The 23,228-nt window shown below is 39.3% G+C and overlaps 1 protein-coding gene across 2 annotated transcripts; it reads left to right on the top strand.

Annotated features, from left to right (window-relative positions):
- The first annotated feature begins 3,295 nt into the window (after positions 1-3,295).
- DCTN3 (dynactin subunit 3) lies at positions 3,296-23,216 on the top strand. 2 transcript variants are annotated; one of them, XM_074196564.1, is made up of 7 exons: positions 3,296-3,449; positions 6,661-6,745; positions 16,300-16,386; positions 18,708-18,791; positions 20,653-20,711; positions 22,006-22,065; positions 22,690-23,216. In XM_074196564.1, the coding sequence occupies exons 1-7, from the start codon at positions 3,354-3,356 to the stop codon at positions 22,777-22,779; spliced, it is 561 nt and encodes a 186-aa protein (XP_074052665.1). In that variant the 5' UTR covers positions 3,296-3,353; the 3' UTR covers positions 22,780-23,216. The 2 variants fall into 2 exon arrangements, with proteins under 2 accessions (XP_074052665.1, XP_074052666.1); XM_074196565.1 differs by lacking the exon at positions 3,296-3,449 and adding an exon at positions 6,462-6,491.
- Positions 23,217-23,228: the final 12 nt, after the last annotated feature.

The following is a 23,228-nucleotide window of genomic DNA, read 5'->3' on the forward strand; positions in this document are numbered from 1 at the left end:
AATACTTATTTAGCTGTATGACCTTGTACAAGACATTTACCCCATTACCTTGCAAAAAAAAAACAAACAAACCAGAAACAAAGATCACTTGCCCACTAAATCTTCTCAAGGTTTCAATCATTCTTCATATAATTTGGTTTTAAGTTTCCTTGCCATCCTGGTTACCAGCCTTCATATGAATACCTTATCTTTACCTCTCAAAATGCATCATTCAGAGCAGCATAAGAAAGCCTATTCTACCTAGCGACAGCCCTAATTGTTACTAAATTTTCCTTAAGCAAAGAAGCAAAATAATTTTCCTAAAGGAGGTGCCTATAACTTACTACATTACTAAACTGTGTTCTGACCAATGTAGAGTACAATAAGAGTTAAAACCAAGACAATATAGTTCATTTGAAGGCTTTTAGGATTTATTTTTGGCTGCCACTTGTTCTGACTTAAAAGAACCTAGTTCAAAAGCTACCTCAGAGAGTTTATCCTTTTGTGATATTTAACTAGTTACTTAACTTTTCTGGATTTCTGTTTCCTCATTTTCAAAATGGGAGAGGTAGGACTAGAAGTTGGCAAACTAGTCCACTGCCAGTCCATGTACAAAAGTAATTTAAAACTTAAAAATAATTTTTAAAATGTAAAAACCTCTAAACATAAACAAGCGAATGATGGATTTGACCCTCAGGCTATAGTTTAGATAGGATTTGGATTAGATAGTCTTTGGCTTTTTTCTACTTATAGCTGTATGATCCTATGGCACTCTATTGATTCATATTCAGTTGTAGGCCCCTAATGTCCCAGAAAGTATTCATATGATTTGAGTCATACCTCCTCCTTCTTTGTGCAAATTTTCATAATTTTATCTATTTACTCCTATTAAATTTCATCTTCTATTTGGTCCATTGTTTTAATTTTAATTTATTTATTTTAGGGGTTTTTTTGCAAGGCAATGGGGTTAAGTGGCTTGCCCAAGGCCACACAGCTAGGTAATTATTAAGTGTCTGAGGTTGAATTTGAACTCAGGTCCTCCTGACTCCAGGGCTGGTGCTCTATCCATTTTGCCACCTAGCTGCCCCTGGTCCATTGTTTTAACCAGTCAAGATGATTTTTGATCCTCACATTGTCATTCAGTGTATTACAGACTATTCCTCTCCAATTCTAGTCATGTACTAATATGCACTCCTACCATCTATGATTTCATTCCTTGCCATCTACTATTTCATTCTGTAATGATTAAGAGGACAGCTAGGTGGTGCAGCATTCTATCAAGTGATGGTCAGGAAGACTCATTTGAGTTCAAATTTAGCCTTGGATGTAAGCTGTGTGACTCTGGGTAAGTCAGCCTCGGTTTCCTCATTTGTAAAACAACCTGGAGAAAGAAATGGCAAATCACTCCAATTTCACAGGAAAACCCCATATGGGATCAGGACTAGTGGGACTTGACTGAAAATGACTATCATCAGTATTGATTAAAAATGTTCAATTACGCAAGTCACATATAGTTCTGAGAGGCACTCTAGGAGGCTACTCTGGGTCTCATTCAATTAATCCAGAATCCTTCAGTTCTGGGGAGGCTAGTAATTTTGTCAAAAAACAACACAATATTAGTCTAGGATGCATTACCAGGTTTTTTTTTTTGCAAGGCAATGGGGTTAAGTGACTTGCCCAAGGTCACACAGATAGATAATTATTGTGACCAGCTCTTGATTAAGCCCTACTGGTTCTTAGGGATTACTTTCTTTTTCTAATTTCTCACAAATCACTCCTTTGTGCTATATTATAAAGTTTTGCCAGGAATTACAATCAAGCTCACCTGTATAAGGACTCAGTCTGCCCTTTTTCTTTTTTTGAAAACTGGAGGGGGTGGCTAAAGTGGTGCAGTTGGATAGAGTACCAACCCTGGAGTCAGGAGTACCTGGGTTCAAATCCGGTCTCAGACACTTAATAATGACCTAGCTGTGTGGCCTTGGGCAAGCCACTTAACCCCATTGCCTTGCAAAAAACCTTAAAAAAAAGGAAAGTGGAACATTTACTCATGTTATCCTTCATTTTCCATCAGTTTCAGCACCACAAACATCTCATCTCTCCCTGAATAAGCTCATTACCTGACATCTTATCCTCGTGCAGATTCAGTTTTGATACTCAACATTTGCAGATATATAAACTTTCCCCAAAACCTTTTTTTTTCCCCTGAGGGCTCAGAACTCTTAGGTTAATTCTTAATTTTCCAATACTGTTCTGCTTGGTTTCCACTACAAGAATCCTCCTTATCTCGGTGCTTTTCTCTCCCTTCCTTTCAGTTTGGCTTTGTGTGCAGGCTTTCCAGATTAGACTGTAAATTCCTTGAGGACAGGGGCTTTTTCTTTCGTATCTGCAAGGCCTAGTACACAGTATGCTGGCACGTGGTAGGAGTTGAATAAATGTTTATTGTCCTCTCCCAGTCTCTAAGATCAATCAAATGTTACAGGTAGTGGGCTCCATAATCTCCTCTACCAATTCATTATTTTTTTTTTTTTGGTTTTTGCAAGGCAATGGGGTTAAGTGGCTTGCCCAAGGCCACACAGCTAGGTCATTATGAAGTGTCTGAGGCCGGATTTGAACTCAGGTTCCCCTGACTCCAGGGCGGGTGCTCCATCCACTGCACCACCTAGCCGCCCCCGCCAAATTCACCATTAATGAATGAATGAATGAAAGCAGCAGTAGCCGGGGATGCAGTTTCTCCGAAACCAGGAATCACACTGACCCGCGTCTACACGGACTGGGAAGGGGTGTCTGCCCCGCCAAGCAGAAGCCGGGGGGCAGAGGGGAGGAGTCTGCACCTAACAAGCCCGTGGGGGCTGCTGCAAGACGAGGTCGGGCGATCCCCAGGCCGCGGGGCTGTTTTCCCCACCAACGCGCATCATTGAGTGTGCCAGGCCCCACCGCAGGCGGCGGCGCACAGGTACAGGGCCGGGCATCCTCACCGAGGGCCTGGCAGCTTGCTCCGCAGGCGGGCGTGGCGGCGCGGGAGGTCTGGGGGGCGGCCTAGGAGTGAAGCCGGAGTAGGCAGGGCTGCGGGGGGCTCTCGGAGACTCTCACCAAGGCGCCTGAAATGGAGCCCTCAACGATAACCCGTTTTAAGGGAAAAAGCGGGGAGAAAGTGAGCGGCGGCGGCCGTGCGAAGTTGGTTGCCTAGGTAACTGAGCAGTCCGCCCTCTCCGCGGCCGCTTCGGAGAGGGGCGGGGCGGGACTAAAGGCGCGGCCGGGGGGGGGCTCGTGGCGTCACTTCCTGCAGGTAGGCTCCCTTGCCCTCGGATTGGGGATTTCCTTCCACTCAGCCGGATGTCCCGCCCCCGCGGCGCTTCCTGGTTCTGGCTGAAGCGATGGCGGCTCTGACCGAAGTGCAGCGGCTGCAGGCCCGGATAGAGGAGCTGGAGCGCTGGGTGTACGGGGCGGGCGGGGCGCGCGGCTCGCGGAAGGTGAGCGGGCCGGGACCCGAGGCTCCGGCCACCGACCCAGAGCGCGCCCTCCGGGAGCCTTTCTGGAGGCCGTCCTTCTTCACTTCCTCCCCCCCCGCCCCGGGCGACCGCTCCCCGGGTGACCGCCGGGGCCACCCCCCCTTTGTGACCCCCGCCACGTGACAGCCCCCCCGTGACAGCCGAGGGCCGCCCCGCCGGCGGCATGCCGTCCTGCCTGCCCCCCGGGGCCCGCCCTCCTCTGACCACCAGCCCCACCCCCTGGCCACCCTTTCCCTTCTCCCTGTGGCTTTTTTTTTTGCGAGGCAATGGGGATAGGTGACCTGCCCAAGGCCACACAGGTAATCATTAAGTGTCTGAGGTCGGATTTGAACCCAGGCCCTCCTGACTCCCGGGCCGGTGCTTTATCCACTGCGCCACCTAGCCCCCCCCATGACTTTTTAAAGTTTTTTTTGTTAGGGTTAAGTGACTCGCCCAAGGCCACACAGCTAGGTAATCATTAAGTGTCTGAGGTCGGATTTGAACTCAGGTACTCCTGACTCCAGGGCCGGTGGTCTATCCACTGCGCCACGTAGCCACCCCTTTCCATGACTTTTCATTGATTTCCTACTGTGTGGTTTTCAGTGAATTTTCTTTAATGCCCTATCGCTGATACTCCCTCATTTGTAACCTCAAATGACTGCCTTGTTTGTGACACTCACCTATGACTCCATCTCAATAATTTTCCACTGTAGGATATTCTTCCTCCACCCCCACCCCCAGATTCCTCATTGATCCTCCAATTTTTGATCTACATCTTAGGTACACTGGAATTCTTCTCTGATTCCCCACCATGTACTGCCATATAGTTCACCAATCCCTCATTGAATAATATTCAGTAACAATCCCTCTTTGTGTCATCCTATGACCATTCCTCCCCCGACGATCTTCTGTAATTCCTCACTAATCCTTCATTTTGTGACTCCCAGAACCCCCCCCCATTTCACTCTCAGTGATTTCTTCTAATCCCTTTACCTCCCTTTGACCCTTCCCCATAGATTCCCTTTCCTGAATGACCCATCTTTGTATGATGTTCTCCTTGGATGTTGTGCACTAAGTGGCTGTTGGTTGTCTTGTCATCCTCTAGTATTCCCTCCTGTCAATGAATATCTACTCCCAACCCCATACTATGTACCTCCTGTTTACTTCTGCCCCACAGTATGAGTTTAGGATTACCTCCCCTAGGGATTTGGTACCCCTGCTACAGTTCTCTCCTCATAATCTTCCCTCAGGTCCTGTTCTGGGTCTCTTGCAGTCTTGACCCTATAGCTAATTAACCAGATCAATTATGAACTGTCTTCTACCTAGGTAGTATAGTGCTGGGCATGGAGTCAGGAAGATTCACCTTCCTGAGTTCAAGTGTGGACTCAGATACTTAGTAACTGAGTGACCTTAGACAAGTCTCATTTCTGTTTGCCTCTGTTTCTTCACCTATAATATAAGCTAGAGAAGGAAATAGCAAGCCACTCTAGTTTCTTTACCAAGAAGACCCCAAATAGGATCAAGAAGAATGAGGCAAGACTGAAAAATAAATGCCTGAACAGCTTCTACCCTTGAATACTGTTTCTCCATTTTCTACTTGTTATCTTTTTGGGGCAGGAGTCTGGTTTGGATGACTGAATTGTCACCTCTGGGTGACTGGAGCCAAACAGAGCAGGGTAGAGATGGGAGAAACACAAGTTTAATTTCAAAGTTTAAAAAAATAGCTTACAAGCAGGGACACATGAGCTGAAGCCCCCCCCCCCCCCTTGGGAGGGATCCAAGGCAGGGCGCTTGGTCTCTATACTTATATCCTTGGCTGTGCAGTGAGTGTAAGAGCTGGCAATGAGTGATAACAGTAACAATGTGACAAGTTTGATGAATAGCTTGACTTTATATTCATCCATGGTGGTGTGAAACAATTTTGAGATTTTACTGTGTGTGAGATCATTCAGAGATTATCATCTAGAGTGCAAAGGATTATTGTTATGCCAAGCTGGGGGCCCAGCTCCAGGAAACAGGATGTCTCCTAATATCTTGACACTGATATATTTTGAGCTGGATTTTGAAAAAATGAATAGAATATAAATAGAAAGGACCAGCTAGAAGAAGGGGATCAACATTTTAGTCTGAGGCAACTGTATCTTATGTGTGAGGCTCCTACTCCCTCCCAAGCTTAAGCCTCTTGATTCAAGTGTTCTCTTTTAAATAGGTACCTTTGTTCTTTTTTTTTTTTAAGGTTTTTGCAAGGCAATGGGGTTAAATGGCTTATCCAAGGCCACACAGCTAGGTAATTATTAAGTGTCTGAGACCGGATTTGAACCCAGGTGGGCTGGTGCTTTATCCACTGTGCCACCTAGCCACCCCGGTTCTTATTGTATTTGATAGTGGAAATTGCAGATTATAGACTAGAGTGCAGTGTCGCCCAAATGTATATGCTTTTGCATACTTCTCATGGAATTTGATTTCATCAAAGGTTTTCCTGTCTTTTCTGATCTAGTGAGGAAGGAATAGAATTGTCTGACTAGTCTGTGTTCTAATTTCTGCTTCAGATTCTGTCTTTCTCCATCCACTCTCATTCATGATACCCACGATTATTTAATTAAATTTCTAAGTAGAAGAGTATGAACTAATATATAGTTATTACAACTTCATCAGGATTTCAGTTTGGTTTCGATGAAAGTTTCCAAAGAAATCATTTCCACATTATATTTCTTACCACTATCTACAGTCTTTTCTTCCAGACAATTTGTATTTACTGAGCTCAAGGCTCAGCACTGGGCTCAGTTACATTGAGGGAGAGAAAAGTGCTTACATTCTGCTTAGAGAGGCAAGCCCAACATTAAAAAAAAAAAGCAGAAAATAGTTACAAGACAACATAAAATATAGTAAATGATCAATTTAAAATTAGTAGATAGAAATTGAATCTCCTGCTTTGTGGTAGCCTATTAGCCTATATAGATGATTGAAGAATGAGGAAACTGAGTGATGTGTGAAGAATTCGGGAGTGTGATGGGGAAGGGACAGGTATGTATTATAGATCAAGCTTAGGGACTTGGTAAAAATATCTTTTTAATTTGCCAATCACTGTCTCCACCAGTCAACTACTTTTGTTAACCTTATTGTTCGTGTTCTCTCTCTCTCTCTCTCTCTCTCTCTCTCTCTCTCTCTCTCTCTCTGTTCTTCTCTTTCCTAGGTAGCTGATGGCTTGGTTAAGGTGCAGGTGGCTTTGGGGAACATTTCCAACAAAAGAGAGAGGGTTAAAGTCCTGTATAAAAAGAGTAAGTTCTTCTGTCACTGGTGTTTGTCAAGTGCTAGAGTTTCTTTAAAGGTGGAAGTGAATCCTACTTCTTCACAAAACCAGGGTGGGTAGGCACATCATTTGTGGGTGAGCTTTAACCTATTTTGATGCTGTCCAGATATGATGATCTGTAGCTTGAACATGCAATGGTGTCTGTTACTCCAACTGGAAGTAGTTCATTAATTGATTAGTCCTCTATTGGTTAGAGGTAACTCACCTGAATTATCAGCGACTTTAACTGTAGTCAGACTCTCTTACCTTGGTGTGATGGTGTAGTGTGAGTTAAAGAGGGAGGAAGTTGGGAATAGAAAGAAAAATACTCTCTGAAAAGAGAACTTTGGCTTAGGATTCTTCAGGTAGAGTTGAAATAAGAGAAAGAAACTGGCTAGGGGCATCCTATAAACTGCCATTCAAGCCAATCTGTGACCAGACTAATTGAATTAATTAAAAATTAAATTTTTATTTAAAAAGGGTGCTTTTGTATTATTTTCATGATTATTTTTATTTTTAGAAAGTTATTTTAAAATAATATTGATGTATATTTTCTATCATCATAGTTATCTCTATAATCTTTCTTCCCTCCTAGAAAGCCATCTCATGTAACAAATAATATTTTTAATACAAAAATAAAGTAAGAGAGGAGAGAGAGAGAGAGAGAGAGAGAAAGCACAGTACTGTACAGTAAAGTTAACATAGATGTTTTATAGAGTGCGGGTTTCTTTCAGAATTTTTTTTATGTAAAGGTGAATTTGCATATATAAAGCTAGAACAGCCTTTAAATGCTTATTCCTATCCCATCTCTTAATATGGAACTCCTGTGGACCTTCTACTTCCATGAAGCAGTGGGTTGGGAAGTATCCTCTTATAATTCCTTTTTTGAATTATGCTTTATCTTTATAATCTTGATATAATCAGTTTTCATTTTGCATGTGTATGGTTCTTTTCATTTTTATTATAGTTTTGTGTATAATTTTTTTGTATATAATTTACTTTGCTCTGGATCAGTTCATGTAGATCTTTGCATAATTCATCACATATATCATATTTTACAATACTTTAGTTTTATGTTATATTCATGTACTACTGTTTAGCCCTTCCCCAAAAGTTGTACTTTTTTTCCTTTCCCTAAAATTGCTGCTATAAATATTTTGGTGTATTTGGGAACTTTCTTCTTATTGATGGTTTCCTTGGGATATAAGCAATGGGATCTCTTAGTTCAAAGGTTATGTATACTTTATTTGCATAATTACAAATTACTTTCCAAAACAATTGTATCATTTCATAACTTTACTAGCAAGTATTTACTTTTATGTCATTTTCTGTTTTCTGTCATTATACAACCCCTCCAAAATTAACTATTGTCCCCCCCCTTTTTTTGTCATCTTTGTCAATTTGCAGAATATAAGATGAAGCCTCAGATTTATTTTGATTTGCATTTGTCTTATTAGTGATTTGGAGCATTCTTTCATATATGGTTAATAGTTTACAATTCTTCTTTGAGTGCTGGGTGTTCATATCCTTTGACCATTTGAGTTTAATGTGTTTCTTTATTTAACTATTTGTATGTATGTAAGTCTGTGGATGTGTTCATTCTTCCTCTGTCCAGTTCAAATAAAAGTAAGGGCTCATCTGATAACTACTTTACCCCACCCTTTCTTCCTTATTTTTGAATTGTACTTTTAAGTTCAATTCCCTGTTTTCTCCTTTTTAAACTCTTTTATTTCTTTTATCTTCTCTTTTCTTTCTTCTCTTAAAACTTGAGGACAATAAACCAATTAGGAGAATAAGGAATAGAATATCTTGTCAGATTTTTAGAAAGGGAAGGAGTTTATGGCCAAACAAGAGATGGAGAACATTATAAAATGCAAAATGAATAATTTTGATTGCATTTAATTAAAAAATTTTTGCGCAGATAAAACCAATGTAACCAAAATTAGAAGACAGAAAGTTGGAAAATAATTTTTATAGTTAGTGTTTCTGATGACTCATTTCTAAAATATATAGAGAACTAAGTCAAATTTATAAGAATTCAAGTCTTTTCTCAATTGGTAAATGATAAAAAAAGATATGAACAGGCAGTTTTGAGATGAAGGAATTAGGGGCAGCTAGGTGGTGCAGTGGATAGAGCACCCGAGTCAGGAGTACCTGAGTTCAAATATGGCCTCAGACACTTAAAAATTACCTAGCTGTGTGGCCTTGGGCAAGCCACTTAACCCCATGCCTTGCAAAAACTAAAAACAAGCAAACAAAAAAAGAGATGAAGGAATTAAAGCTATCTGTAGTCATATGAAAAAATAATTCATATCTTTATTGATTAAAGAAATGCAAATTAAAACAACTCTGAGGTACTACCTCATTCCAGTCAGATTGACCTGTATGACAAAAAGGAAAATAATTAATATTGGAGAGAATGTGGAAAAACTAGGACACTAATGAATTTGGTATAGTTGTGAACTAATCCAATCATTCTGGAGAGAAATTTGGAACTATGCCCAAAGGACAATAACACTATACATACCCTTTGATCCAGTAATACCACTAGTAGTCTATATCCCAAAGAGATCATGAAAAAGGGAAAAATATTTTTGGCAGTTTTCTTTGTAGTGGCAAAGAACTAAAATTGAGAGGATGCTGGTTAATTGGGGAATGGCTGAATAAATTGTATTGTATGAATGTGACGAAGTACTATTGTTCTGTAAGAAATCATGAGTTGGGTAGACTTCAGAAAGGAAGGACTTTCATGAATTGATGCTGAGTGAAGTGAGCTGAACCAGAAGAACATTGTACATATTAACAGCAGCATTGCATGATGATCTAATACTATGGACTTAGCTTTCCACAGCAGTACAATAATCAAAGACAATTCTAAAGGATTTGTGATGGAAAATACCAGCTACATCCAGAGAAGGAACTATGGGGTTTGAATGCTGACCAACACATACTATTTTCCATTTTTAAAAATGTGTTTTATATTCCGTAGGGTTTTTTTTTTACCCTCTCGTGGTTTTTTGTTCCCTTTTATTCTGATTCATCTTTCACAACATAATTAATATGGAAATATGTTTAATATAATTATACATATATTACTATGATAAATTATTCACTTTCAGAGGGAAAGGGAAAGGAAAGGAAGGAGGGAGAAAAATGTGGAACTCAAAATCTTCCAAAAAAAGAATGTTGAAAATTATCTTTGCATGTATGTTAGAGAGTAATAAAGAAATAAATGTAAATTAAAAAACAAACAAACTTGAGAACAGAGCCAATAACCCCCCCCACCTGTTTTTCTTATTATATCCCTCAATGCCCTTTGAAGACATTAAGATTTGGAAGGGATACTTGTTACATTTCTACTTAATAGAATGTTAAGTTCCTTAAACTTGATCAAATACCTTTTGGAATTTCTCATGAACTTGTGTTCCATTTCAAAGTTCTTTCTCAGCTCTAGTTTTTTCATCAGAAATTGTTGAAAGTTCTTTATTCTTTTATTTTAATATTAAAAGATTCAGTTTTTTTCCTGTAGGGTTATACTCAACTTTGCAGAGTATATTATTTTAGTTGTAAATCTAGCCCTTTTGCCTTTTGTTATATTAAATTCCTATAGCTCTTATTTATAATAGAAGTTAGCAGGTCTTATATTATTCTGACATGTTCATTGAAATTAAAAAAAATTTTCCTGGATGCCTGTATCTTTTCTTTGAAATTTCATTTTTAGTTAATTCTGTTTCTTCATATATAGCATTTTCTTTTGAGTCTCTGTTTGCAGTTGTTATAGAGTCACTCTATTGTTCTATGTCATATTTTTGTTAGTATTTCTGGATCTATTCTAATTTTTTACAATGATTAATATCTTCTTGGTTTTGTATTTAATCTCTTCAATCTTAGGTCCTCTACTAGGGCATTGTCCCAGTGTTAGGGTATGCTCCTGCTGTTCTTTTTGAGTGAATGAAATGTCCTATTAATTCTAGATTTGGGTCACCTGGCTCTCCAGCTCCTGAGATTAAGTCTCTCTGGGTCTTTTCGATTCAGAGTACTGAATTCTCAGGACCCTCTCTTATGTCTTAGGTCAGAGTGCTTAGGGACTTCAGAGGCCCAGACCCCAGGGCATTTTAGTTTTTAATTCTGCCATGCCTCATGCTCTTCTGTGACTTTCAGAGGAAACCATCCATTCTTGCTGTCTAGTTACAGAACTTGCATGCTGCAAGTGTATATGACCTATCTCTGCTCACTTTGAGAAACCATAGTCTTGTTTGCTTGTACTGACACTGACTTTTCTGTTGGTACCCTTTGTTTCATGCTCACTTCAGCAGCATATATACTAAAATTGATACCCTTTGTTTCCATTGCCCAGGGGGTTTCTGCCTGATGGTTTGTTCACTTTTGGGGTAGATGAAGTAATTTAGTGTAGTTTCTCATTGAATTTATTGATCATTATTTGGTCTGGTGGGATATTTAGGTTTTTGCTGGAGTAGATGTATCAGAACTGGGCTCCCTACCTTCCTTTAGTCTATGAACTTTGCCGGAAAGTCTTCCCATTTTACTTCTTTTAATGGGCCATTATCCCTTGCTCTAAAACATAAGTTAGAGCACCTTGCCAAGCTGTGAGAAAAGGAAATAAGCATTTACCTACTATATGTCAGGCATTTTGCTAAGTATGTTTATTCAATTGTTACTTTATACTTATAGCTTTTGAAGTAGTTACTGTTATTATTCCTATTTTGCAGTTGAGAAAACTGTAGCAAACAAGTTCTGTATCCAAAGTCATACACAGCTTGAAGTGTGAGACTAGATTTGAACTCAGAACTTGGTGACTTCAGATGCAGTGCTTGGTCCAATGTGCCATGTAGAGGAGTCAGGAAAAGGAGCCTTTCTTACAGTTAGCATTTCTGATAAAGGACTCATTTCTAAAATATATGTCCAGGTATGATCCTGGTAGAGGGCTCCTTTGAGAATACTCTAGGGTAGTTAGAAAGCCCCAAAATGGACCAAGGAAGACCAAAGACCGATATAGCCATCCATTATTGTGTCACCATATTCAGACCAGAACAGGTCTAAGGAATCTGAAGTCTCTTGTACCTTGTCTAAATATATAGAGAACTGAACCAGAGAGGTTTCTGAAGATCCAGCTGTCTATAAACTTCAAAGATCTTAGAGAGTACCGAACTCCACTGGAGTGGAGATCAGCACAAAAAACAAAACAAACAAACAAACAAAAAAACCAGGGCCAACAATCTTATCCAAAAATACAGCATGGGGAGGAATCTGGTTTTGTCAGAGAGTCCCAATTCAGGAACTTAAGTTAGAAAAATGAGTAAATGAGAGACAGCACTTAACCAATATCACAATTTATTGAAAATCTAGAGATCCTCCATAGGAGAGAATTAACAGTTGTCCATTACAGCTAGACATTAGTTGTCCATAACAACTCCATGCAGAAACTCAAAGGGAAAAAAATGGATTTTGCAAAGTGAAATGAGCAGAACATTGTATATAGTAACAGCAGTATTTTAAGGAAGATCAGCCCTGAAAGACTTAGTTAATTGATCAAGACAGTGATTCATGACAATTCCAAAGTATTCATTATGAAAAATGTTATCTACCTCCAGGACGAGAACTGTTGAGCTCTTGAGTGTAGAATGAAGTATATTTTTTTTTTACTTTATTTTCGTGTGTGTGTGTGTGTGTGTTTTCTTTTGCAACATGGCTACTGTGGAAAGATGTTTTGCATGACTTAATGTGTAATCAATCTCATAATGCATGCTTGCCTTCTTAAGGGTTAAGGAAAGGGTAAGAGGGAGGGTTTTGGCATTAAAAAATTTTTTTACTGAATGGTAATTTTTTACATGTAAGTGGAAAATCTGTTTTTAAATTATACAAATATTTTATTTGTAGTAGTTTCTACTGATCTTTTTTTACAAGATTTTGAGTTTTACATTTTTTCTCCCTCCCTCCCCTCCTGCCCCCTTCCCCCCAACAGAAGGCAATCAGATATAGTCTTTACATTTGTATCCATGATGTGCATAGATCAAAATTGAATGTGTTGTGAGAGAAGCATGAGATCTAGAAGGAAGAAAGAAAACATTAGAGATAGCAAAATTACATAGGCAAGTTTTAAAAGTTGAACATAAAAAACTTTAGTCTTCATTTTAAACTCCACAGTCCCTTCTCTGAATACAGATGGTATTCTCCATCACAGATCCCCCAAAATTGTCTCTGATTATTGTACTGATGGAGTAGCAAGTCCAACAAGGTTGATTATCACCCCTGTGTTGCTGTTAGTGTGTATGATGTTCTTCTGGTTCTGCTCATCTTACCCAATTCATGCAGGTCTTTTCAGGCTTTTCTGAATCTCATCCCTCATGATTTCTTATAGAACAATAGGGTTCCATCACAATTATATACTATAATTCAGCCATTTCCCAGTTGATGGGCATCCTCTCAATTTCCAATTCTTTGCCACTACAAACAGAACTGCTATGAATATTTTTGTACATGTGGGGTTTTTATCCTTTTTAATGATCTCTTCAGGATATAGACCCAGTAGTGGTTTTGCTGGATCAAAGGATGTGCACAGTTTTATTGTTCTTTGGGCATAATTCCAAATTGCTCTCTAGAAAAGTTGACTCACTTCACAAATGCACCAACATTGCATTAGTGTTCCAGATTTCCCTAAGTGGGAAATATTTAATGAAATGAGAATTTATTTTCAAAAACATTAGAAACCATGGAAATAAATGGAATTTTGCTTTTAAGAAAGACAAAAATGGATTTTTCACAAAGACGATATGAATATCTCGAAGATAATAAAAATCTCTGGAGGAAGAGATTTGAAGAATAAGTAGCTTAGAAGCAAAAGTGCTAAATGAATTTCCTGAAAACTAGAATAAATTAAACAGATATCAGTGACTCCATGAGACAGAAAGAAACATTAAATCAAACATTCAATCCAAAGATTGAAAAATAGAAGACAGCATAAGATATCTAGTGTTAAAGTATATCATGGTATCTCTTTTACATAGTATGTCACAGCCGGAATCCAGAGCTCCATGATCTCCCTCATCCCTAAATAATGCCAGGATCCAGAAAGAAAAGGTTTAAATAACTAGAACTACAGTCAGAATCACTTGGGATGTGGCTATTAGGAAGAGATCTTAGAATACAGTATTCTAAAAGGTACAAGAGCCAGTCTTAAAACCAAAAAAAATTAATACGCTTTGTAAAACTGAGGAAAATTCTGCAATAAAATCTTTAAAGATTAGAACTGAGTAGCAGCTTTGAAATGCAAACACAAAGACAGCTAGGTGGCACAGTGGATAGAGCACCGGCCCTGGAGTCAGGAGTACCTGAGTTCAAATGTGGCCTCAGATACTTAATAATTACCTAACTGTGTGGCCTTGGGCAAGCCACTTAACCCCATTACCTTGCAAAAACCTTAAAAAAACAAGATAGAAATACAAACACAAAAGTCCAGAGAAACCTGGAAAGGCAAATATATTTGATCAAGTTCAAACAACTATATAATGATGAAGGGATAATATTTTAATAAGAGGAGAAGTGTCCCTTTAGAATCTTAATGTTTTCATAGGATAGGAAATTGTGGATTGTTTCTTTTCTGAGGATTAAAAGGGAAGATGAAAGAGATGCAATAGTATAAAAAGGAAGAGATGTCATGGGAGGACATCAAATGAACCTAATTCTTATCTGAACTGGACAGAAGGATGAACACACATTTTGGTGAATAGATACATTTAATTCAACAGAAAAAGAAGGCAAAACATAGTCAAGAAGGATGGCGGTTAGGAAGGATGATACCAGAGATAACAATTTTCTTGATAAGGGAAAAGGGGATGGGGAAGAAAAGCAAAGTTATAGACTCTAAGAGAGTACCTTAGATTGTCTTATTAGTTAGTAGGGCAATGACTAAATAAATGGTGATACATGAATTATTATTAATAAGAAATTAAGAAAGAATTTCAGAAAACAATTTCAGTAAAAACTGATGGAGAATAAAGTAATCAGAACAATTTATACAAGGACAGCAACAATGTAAAAAAATAATTTAGAAAGACTTAAGAATTCATTTCTAAAAATAAACCATGTTTTCAGACAAGCTATGATGAAGCATGTTAACCAAGATATGGTAAAAAGACATACATTTTTTTTTTATTTTAAGGCAATGGGGTCACATAGCTAGGTAATTAAGTGTCTGAGGTCATATTTGAACTCAGGTACTCCTGACTCCAGGGCCAGTGCTCTATCCACAGAGCCACCTAGCTGCCCCAAGGCATACATTTTTTTTTCTGTTTTTGCAAGGCAAATGGGATGAAGTGGCTTGCCCAAGGCCACACAGCTAGGTAATTATTAAGTGTCTGAGACCGGATTTGAACCCAGGTTCTCCTCTGACTCCAGGGCCGGTGCTTTATCCACTACGCCATGTAGCTGCCCCCCAAGACATACATTTTTAATGTTACCATTATGTGGATTCCTTGTATTTGATTACTCTTGCTTGTTTTAAGTTTTTTTTTCTTTGTTTTTAATTGAATTGAGGAAGGGAAAAAGTTGTATGATGCTTATATGAAGGTTATGTGACCCATGTGAAAGTTAAGAGAGAATAGTGATGCTTTAAAAAAAAAAGGGCTATTTTAAGATTTTTTTTTTAATGCAAAGAGAACAGAAGTAAATTTAGAAAGAAGTTAAGATAAACAGATGGATTTAGAAAGTAACATGTAAGGGGTGGCTAGGTGGCGTAGTGGATAAAGCACCGGCCCTGGAGTCAGGAGTACCTGGGTTCAAATCCGGTCTCAGACACTTAATAATTACCTAGCTGTGTGGCCTTGGGCAAGCCACTTAACCCCATTTGCCTTGCAAAAAAAAAAACCTAAAAAAAAGAAACATGTAGAATTTATCATATACCTTTTCTTTAAAAACAAGTGTTATGAAATGGAGATTAGTAGTGTCATATGACATCCTCTTTTGTGTTCTACTGTGTGTATTGAAATAATCTTTTTGCTGTTTTTACTTCAGTATAAATTTTTTTAAATCAAATGAATTTGTGGCTAGAATTTAGTTAAATTTGAGTGGAAAAACCTGTGATCTTTTAAATTTCCTATCCATATTTTGGGGAGAATTTTGTTTTCAAATTTAATTTATTAATAAATAATTCAAACAACATTTATTAAGTACTCCATAATCTTTAGCCTTATTTAACTGAAGCCAAAATGTAAAGGGATTTTTTCCCTTTATTCTAACCAGGGGAAGTAGGGTATCCTAGTGGTTCTGATAGAGTAGTGGTGGCAGTATCTATACTATTTATTGAGCCCCTGAATTTGGGTCTAGAGAAGGAAGTTGGAAGCTAGGAAAAAATTTATGTCTCTAATGTTAGAAACCTAATTCATGATCTTAGACTGAGACAATCAATGTCCCTTCACTCCACAAGTTAAAATTATTTCGCTCTCTTCCCAAGTTATAAAGAACTTCTCAACATTTCCTGAGTTGTTAACCTTTACTCTGTTTCCTTTCTTTCTTTTGATTATTTAGTTGAAGACCTGATAAAATACCTGGATCCTGAGTATATTGATCGGATTACTGTTCCTAATGCTGCCAAATTGCAATTCATCCTAGCAGGTAAACAAGTAGTGAATTTTTCCCCACTAGGCACCACAAATGAATTCTATATCCATCTAATTGGTGAATCACTGTAGCCTTGAAGATGTTCCCCATCCTGAAGAAACCAACTCAATTTAAGGTTTAATTTGCTCTGAGTTAGCACTGAAAGGCCCAGCCCAATTGAAAGTATCAGCCATTACGAAGTAATTTGTGGGATCCTCATTGCCAGGAGGGGCTTCAAGTTCTCAGGGCAGGGAGGATAGGTTTAGTTCATTAATTGTTTTCCTGGCAGTCATGTGACTAGCAGGGCCAAATTCAGAGCCACATCAGAAGACAGATCTGGTGAAGTCACCGGATGGGTTAATGAGATTCTTGAGATCAGTCTTTCTCCCTTGGATGTGCTCATTCAATAGCCCCTCAGGATTTTTTGTTTTTAATTTATTTAAGGCAGTGGGGTTTTTCAAAAGGCCACACAGCTAGGTAATTATTAAGTGTCTGAGACCGGATTTGAACTCAGGTCCCCTAACTCCAGTGCCTGTACTCTATGTACTGTGCCACCTAGCTGCCCCACCCCTCAGGATTTTGACCCCAGAGTTATCCTTTACCTGCTAGGCCTCACTCAAGTAAAGAAATAGGGTTTACAGGGAATAATTGATGTGAAATTGGATTCAGAGATAGAATGATTTGGGAGAATTGTTTTTAACAATTATAAAGTTTTTTATCTTAATTATTTTTACTTATTTAAATTTTTTATTATTAATTATTTTAATTATTTTAAAATTCTTTTATCTCACAGTGAAAAAGAATAAGGGATAGGGGTCTAGCAACCTGATGATCAAAGTGAATCAGTAAGGATTTATTTGAATACATAATGTGTATCCAACTTTGTGTTGATTATTAGAGAGAAGATGTGGTCCTCAACTTTCAAGAGATTTAGTTTGGAAGATAAAATGTACATAAAAGGAGTATGACACTGTTCCTATTTCCCTCAGGACTGACTATAAGGGATCAGAAAAAAGGGGAAGGTCTCTGGTTAGTAGTCTAGATGGTGTCAGAGTTCTGTTTATTCTGCCTCTGTAGTCTTTAATATACCTCCTTTCCTTCCCATTTCTGCTGCCAAAATCCTTGTCCAAGCTTAATCATCTCATGTTTGAATTATTATAGTAATCTCCTAAACAAGTCCCCTTGCTTCTAGTGTCTCTCATAGTTATTCTATACTGTTTCCAGGCTTCTCTTCTTAAAATGCTTCCATCATGTCACTGCCTTGTTCAAAAACCTCTAGTGGTGTCTCATTGTCTACTGACAAGGTGAGAGACACTTAGCTGCAATCCTGAGCCCTCCAGGATATGGTTTCACTGCCAATCTGGAATTTCTTTGTCCTCTTCACCTATTGAAATCCTACTTTTGCCAATTAGTGTCTATCTCAAGACTTTCTCCTGAAATCTTCTGACTACCCTAACTAGCTACCTGTGTGCCTCTGGGCACATCTCTTAACCACTGCTTGTCTCAGTTTCCTCATCTGCAAAATGGGATTAATAAGAGCATCTAACTTCCTAGGGTTGTTGTGAGAGACAAATGAGGTAATAATTGTAAAACACTTTGTATAACTTAAAGGGCCATATAAATACTAGTTACTATCACAAATCTTTACATTACTCCAGTGCCTTGCGTATAATAGTTATTAAATAAGCATTTGTTACTTGATTGGATTTAATGGAAGAAGAGGTAAAACTGAACTGGATATAGCACAGGCAGAGGGAGACAAGAGGGCATTCTGTATGGGGGATCAGAGAAACAATGGGAACAGTGGCCTTGGATGGGAAGATTTGCATTATGAGAATGTATATACATTAGGGGCAAGGTAGACTCTGAACAGGATTGTGTGTGTCAAGGACCATTTTGGCAGCCTAGGAAAGCCTTATACTCTGTCTCAGAATATTTTTAAATGGTTGAAGGAAATATTCTTTTCAGTGAAAGATTAGTGAAAATAAAGATATAATTTTTTTTCCTATTTAAGTCCATGGACCTCTGAAATCTGACCATGTTAAGAATCCCTGATGCCTGAGCAATAAGAGATTCCCCAAATCCAGGATAGGAGGGATGCACCGGGATTATCTCAGGGTCAATCTTGCAATTTCTAGATATGTGTTTTCTAACTCTCCACACAGATATCAGACATGTGGTATCTGTGTGTGTGTGTGTGTGTGTGTCTGTGTGTGTGTGTGTGTGTGTCTGTGTGTGTCTGTGTGTGTGTATGTGTGTGTAGATGAATTATTGGGATAGGAGGTATCAGCTTAGGCCCTGATCTCTGTTTCACTGTCTGCTTCCTTTCCTCTCAGAGGAACAGTTTATTCTTTCCCAAGTGGCACTGCTGGAGCAGGTGGAGGCCCTGGCTCCCCTCTTGGACAGTTCTCATATCAAAGGTAACTCTAAGACCCTATCCCCTGGGAAAATCAACTGCAACTCACCTCCTCAGTATGGCTACAGAAATGGCATACTGGCTGGTTTATTGCATTCTGTCTTGTCTCTGGATTTTTGTCCAGGTTAGGAGTAGTGGGGGTAGTCTATATATATAGAAAGAGCCCTGGATATGACTCAGCATCAGTGACTACACTTGTAGTACCTCCAGGATCCACGATTGAGTCCCTGCTCCCTTCCTTGATTAATATCTAGAAACACATAGCATCTTCCTTCCTGGTTTGGGGCTATCACTTAGAATCTATATGTGCTTTTGATCCCTTTTTGGGGTCCATCTCCAGGGTTTTAGGATGAGGGCTTCATTATGGAGCTACATTTCTCCTTTGCTCCCTTTTTCTCACTGAATCAACTTAGATTAAACCATATCCCTTCCTTTGGATGTCAGTTTCCCTTATACAAAACGATCAGAATCCCTGAAAGCTTATTCCAGAGACTGTTGTCCAACTTTATGTTGTCCATTTCTCTATTTTTTTTCTTTTTTCTTTTTGGTTTGTTTTTGCAAGACAGTGGAATTAAGTGACTTGCCCAAGGACACAAAGCTAGGTAATCATTAAGTGTCTGAGGCTGGATTTGAACTTGGATCCTTCTGACTCCAGGGCTGGTGCTCTATCCACTACACCACCTAGCTGCCCCTCATTTCCCTATTCTTAATGAAGAAAATAGATTCCATAATCTCCCCCCTTTACTCATTGTAGGCCTTAATGGCATTCCTTGTGGAGAAATTTTTTTGTATGTTTTCAGTTCCTCTTTGTAGTGAAAAGAGGGCAGAATCTGACTGAAAGAGGAAGAGGTGGCTTATATGTATAAAGTTATCTTTTATTATCTTTAGCACTAGCTTCCAGCTGACCCTGCAGTGGTATTGTTATATGTCACCTAAAAGATAGTGAAAAGATACTTGATTTTATCTAGGGGGCTGAATCTTCTTGCTTTCCATTCTAGTCCTTACTAACTAGTTTTGGTGGGGCCAAGACCCTAGGGATGCAGTAGCAAGCAGGTTTCTCCCTTCTATCAGGCCTTAGACCCTACTGTGAGGAAAGGGCGGATTCCTTCTGCACACTGACAAGAGAGCAGCCTCTGCTGAGTTGGGTGGAGGGAGCAGGGGCCAGTGAATGGAATCCAGATAACTATCTTGTCCCTCTTTAGGAGTTTTCTCTGCATTTCCTCAATGCTGACTAGTAGAAGTCCTTGTCTCCCTGTCACAAGCAGTTGCTGCTTCTCAGAATGATGAATTTCTGGGAGACTTGCTTAAGGACTCAGTGCATATTGGTCCTGGTCCTGGGCTTAGGCAGTGAGCTGTTTGCCCCCTAGATATTCTGGTTTCCACCAGGGAAGGAAAGAGAGGGTTAGATCATAGTGACATGCCAGTATCTCCATAAACTCTTTGTCCTCACTCTGTACCCAGCCCAGGGGTCCTTTGGAAAGGGTAGAAAAGCTGACCTGGGACACTTCTGAAGCTTTGCTCATCTCCTTTGCTCTTTCCTTCTGTGCTCTAGTAAGCCATGATTCCTTGATTTATACCAGATCTAATTTTTTTCCACCCTGCCCCTCAAAGGGAGGGGAAGGCAGAAGGTGGCCAGGCAGCTTTCTTGCCTAGGAACCTTCAGCACTGCACCCCCTCCTCACACTCCCATGGAGCCCTTCCTCCATCCACAGTTGCCAGGCAATCAATAGAAACTATCGTTTGTTTAGTTTAGAGACTCAATACTTTAATCCCAGCCGAAGACCTAATAGACTATTGAGTATTCCCCAGAGGATTAAAAAAAAAAAACCCATCAAATAACAGGCTTGTGTTTGTGTGATTTTCAGCTGTTCCCAAGCATGCTGCCCGGCTGCAGGCCCTGTCACAGATCCACATCCAGCAGCAGGTAGGGGTGTGGTATCTGGATCTTGGGAGTGGGAGGCAGGGAGAGAAGAAGAGGGGAAGAGGCAGTGCCCTTATCCTCTGCATCTATGCAAACCAAAGATGAATCAGGAATATGTGCCTGTCCTTTAGACAATCTTGCCCTAGCTTTTCTCTCCCTTTTTCTCAGACATCTAAGAAGAAATCCACTTAAAGAATTTTTCAGTTGAGGAGACATGCTTAGAGTGGTTATGTGGTTTGCCTAAAATCACAATAAGTCAGGAACAGAAATGAAACTAGAACTCCTGTCTCTTGGCTCAGTCTACCTTTCTTCCTAACAAATGTGGGAATTGAGGGGAAAGGGTAAGGTAATAATGTTTAACCTTAACTGAAGCCCTCAGAGCAGGAAAAGTTGCCTTTGTTTACATGATAAACCTGCATGGCAGATGCCATTATATTGACCATAGCAGATAGACAAGAGCTCTTCACTCAAATACAGTAAAAATATTTTTCAAAGACTCAAAGCAAAATTACCAGTTGTATTTTCTTTAGGTTTTTTTTTGCAAGGCAAATGGGGTTAAGTGGCTTGCCCAAGGCCACACAGCTAAGTAATTATTAAGTGTCTGAGACCGGATTTGAACCCAGGTACTCCTGACTCCAGGGCCGGTGCTTTATCCACTACACCACCTAGCCGCCCCACCAGTTGTATTTTTAACTGAATAAAAGATGAAATAAAATCTCTCTTCTTTCTAGTATATATACAATAATTAAATATGTATAATATAATTTTTCCTTCAAATTTTTTCAATTTTCTTTTTCACTTGATTTGAAAAGTAATTCCTATATGTTAATATGAGATTACTGATTTTTAAAAAATTATCCTATTTTCCTTGTTACTAACTCTGAAAGGAGGGGGGAAATATCTTCCTATAGAAAAAAAAGAAATCTGATTTCCTTGTCCTGAACTTTCTCTACCAGTGATTCAGGCTTGCATCTGCCTTGACTTTTCCTAATGTACATTTTGCTTTGGGGAGGTGGGAGTGGGTCATAAGGTGCCTCTGGGTTGTGTCCAAACTGTCTTCCTTAAACTGTGAGCCAGTTAATGTCAAACTAAAATAGCAATTTATTTGTCTCTTGGGGTAAACATTAGCCTCCACCTCCCCCACTGAGAGCCTCTGGGCTTGAGCAGCAGTATCACAATGGCAAGAGAAGCTAAGAGAGTTGGAGGCACCAAAGTTCCCTATAGCTTTGAACAGTGCTAGCCTGGGAAACTCTATCCCTTTCACCAGATACCTTCCAACTTCATTTCCTCATTTTAGGATCAGTGTGAGGAAGTCTCTGAAGCAACCAAGATACTCCTAGAAGAGTACAACAAGATGGTATCCTTTCACCTCTTGGGGTTCCCCTGTTTTTCAGCATGGCCAAGCCTCCTTCCTTGTCCCCATACTACTCCCTTTACTAAGCCCTGTCCCTTTCCCTCCCACCCTTTTACTCCCAAATCCTAGCCTCCTTGGAAATAACTGAGAAAGTTGACTTTCCTCAAGTGTCACATGTGTTTCACAGAGGAATTGGAAACATTTGAATTAAACCTTAGTTGATGAATGGAGTTTCAAGTTAGAAATTGGGAAAGATATTCGAGTTTTAGAGAATGATATAAATGAAAGTGGTAAATGGGAAAACTTGAAGACATGTTAAATGAATGGTGACTACTGGTCCAGCACAGTTAAGAGTGTAGGTTTCTCATAGGAGATAATGATATTGAGGTTGGAAAAGTTAGTCAAAACATAGAGAGCTTTAACTGATGAGCTGAATAGATTGGACTCAGTCCTGTATATAGTGAAGAATCCCTTGGAGGTTCTAAATTGAATAGTTCTGAACTCCTTCCCAGTCTTGTGCCTCCCTCTTGCCTGCTCATCTGTTCATTTAAAACTCTTAGATATGTGAAATGCCCATTCTTTACTCCCCTTGGCCATGTTATTCTCATCCTTGACCCCATTTCCAAGACGATTCTCCTCTCCAAGCAGTTTGTTCAGTGGGATGAACTACTATCCCAGCTGGAGGCAGCGAAACAAGTAAAACCAGCAACAGAGTGAGAGAAGATATTCATTAGTTGACTCCCTCCTGGAACATGTTCCCCACTCAGGGCCTTCCATTTCCCTATATTTAATGTTTCAGTCACCCACACCCACCACAGCTTTACTTCTTTCCCCTCCTCTTGGGATAAGGATTGGTGGTGTTTTTATTATAATTTGGGGGAATTTACTTAAAGGGTACCTATTCTTTAGTCAACCCCAGTTTGAAGATGGTAAAAGAATGCCTGATAGCCCCTGTCTTTCTTTTGCTATTACTGCAAGTTCTGGGGACATTGGTGACTTGCAGAGATGCAGGCCTTGTATCTGGATTCCACTTTTCTGCTATATTGTCATTCTTCTCATTACTGCCCCTCTCCTCATAACCTACATCACACAATAAAAATCCAGAACTGTTGTCCTTATTACTGTAATAATAAAGAACTGACATAGAAAAAAAATTGTGAATGATT

This window comes from Macrotis lagotis, chromosome 8, assembly GCF_037893015.1.
Source record: "Macrotis lagotis isolate mMagLag1 chromosome 8, bilby.v1.9.chrom.fasta, whole genome shotgun sequence".
NCBI lineage: Eukaryota > Metazoa > Chordata > Mammalia > Peramelemorphia > Peramelidae > Macrotis > Macrotis lagotis.

Excerpts from the sequence above, each read along its gene's own strand:
- DCTN3 (XM_074196564.1), top strand. The coding sequence starts at position 3,354 with ATGGCGGCTCTGACCGAAGTGCAGCGGCTGCAGGCCCGGATAGAGGAG. Across the intron at positions 18,792-20,652 it reads GGACAGTTCTCATATCAAAG|CTGTTCCCAAGCATGCTGCC; the intron begins GTAACTCTAAGA and ends TGTGATTTTCAG. Across the intron at positions 20,712-22,005 it reads AGATCCACATCCAGCAGCAG|GATCAGTGTGAGGAAGTCTC; the intron begins GTAGGGGTGTGG and ends TCCTCATTTTAG.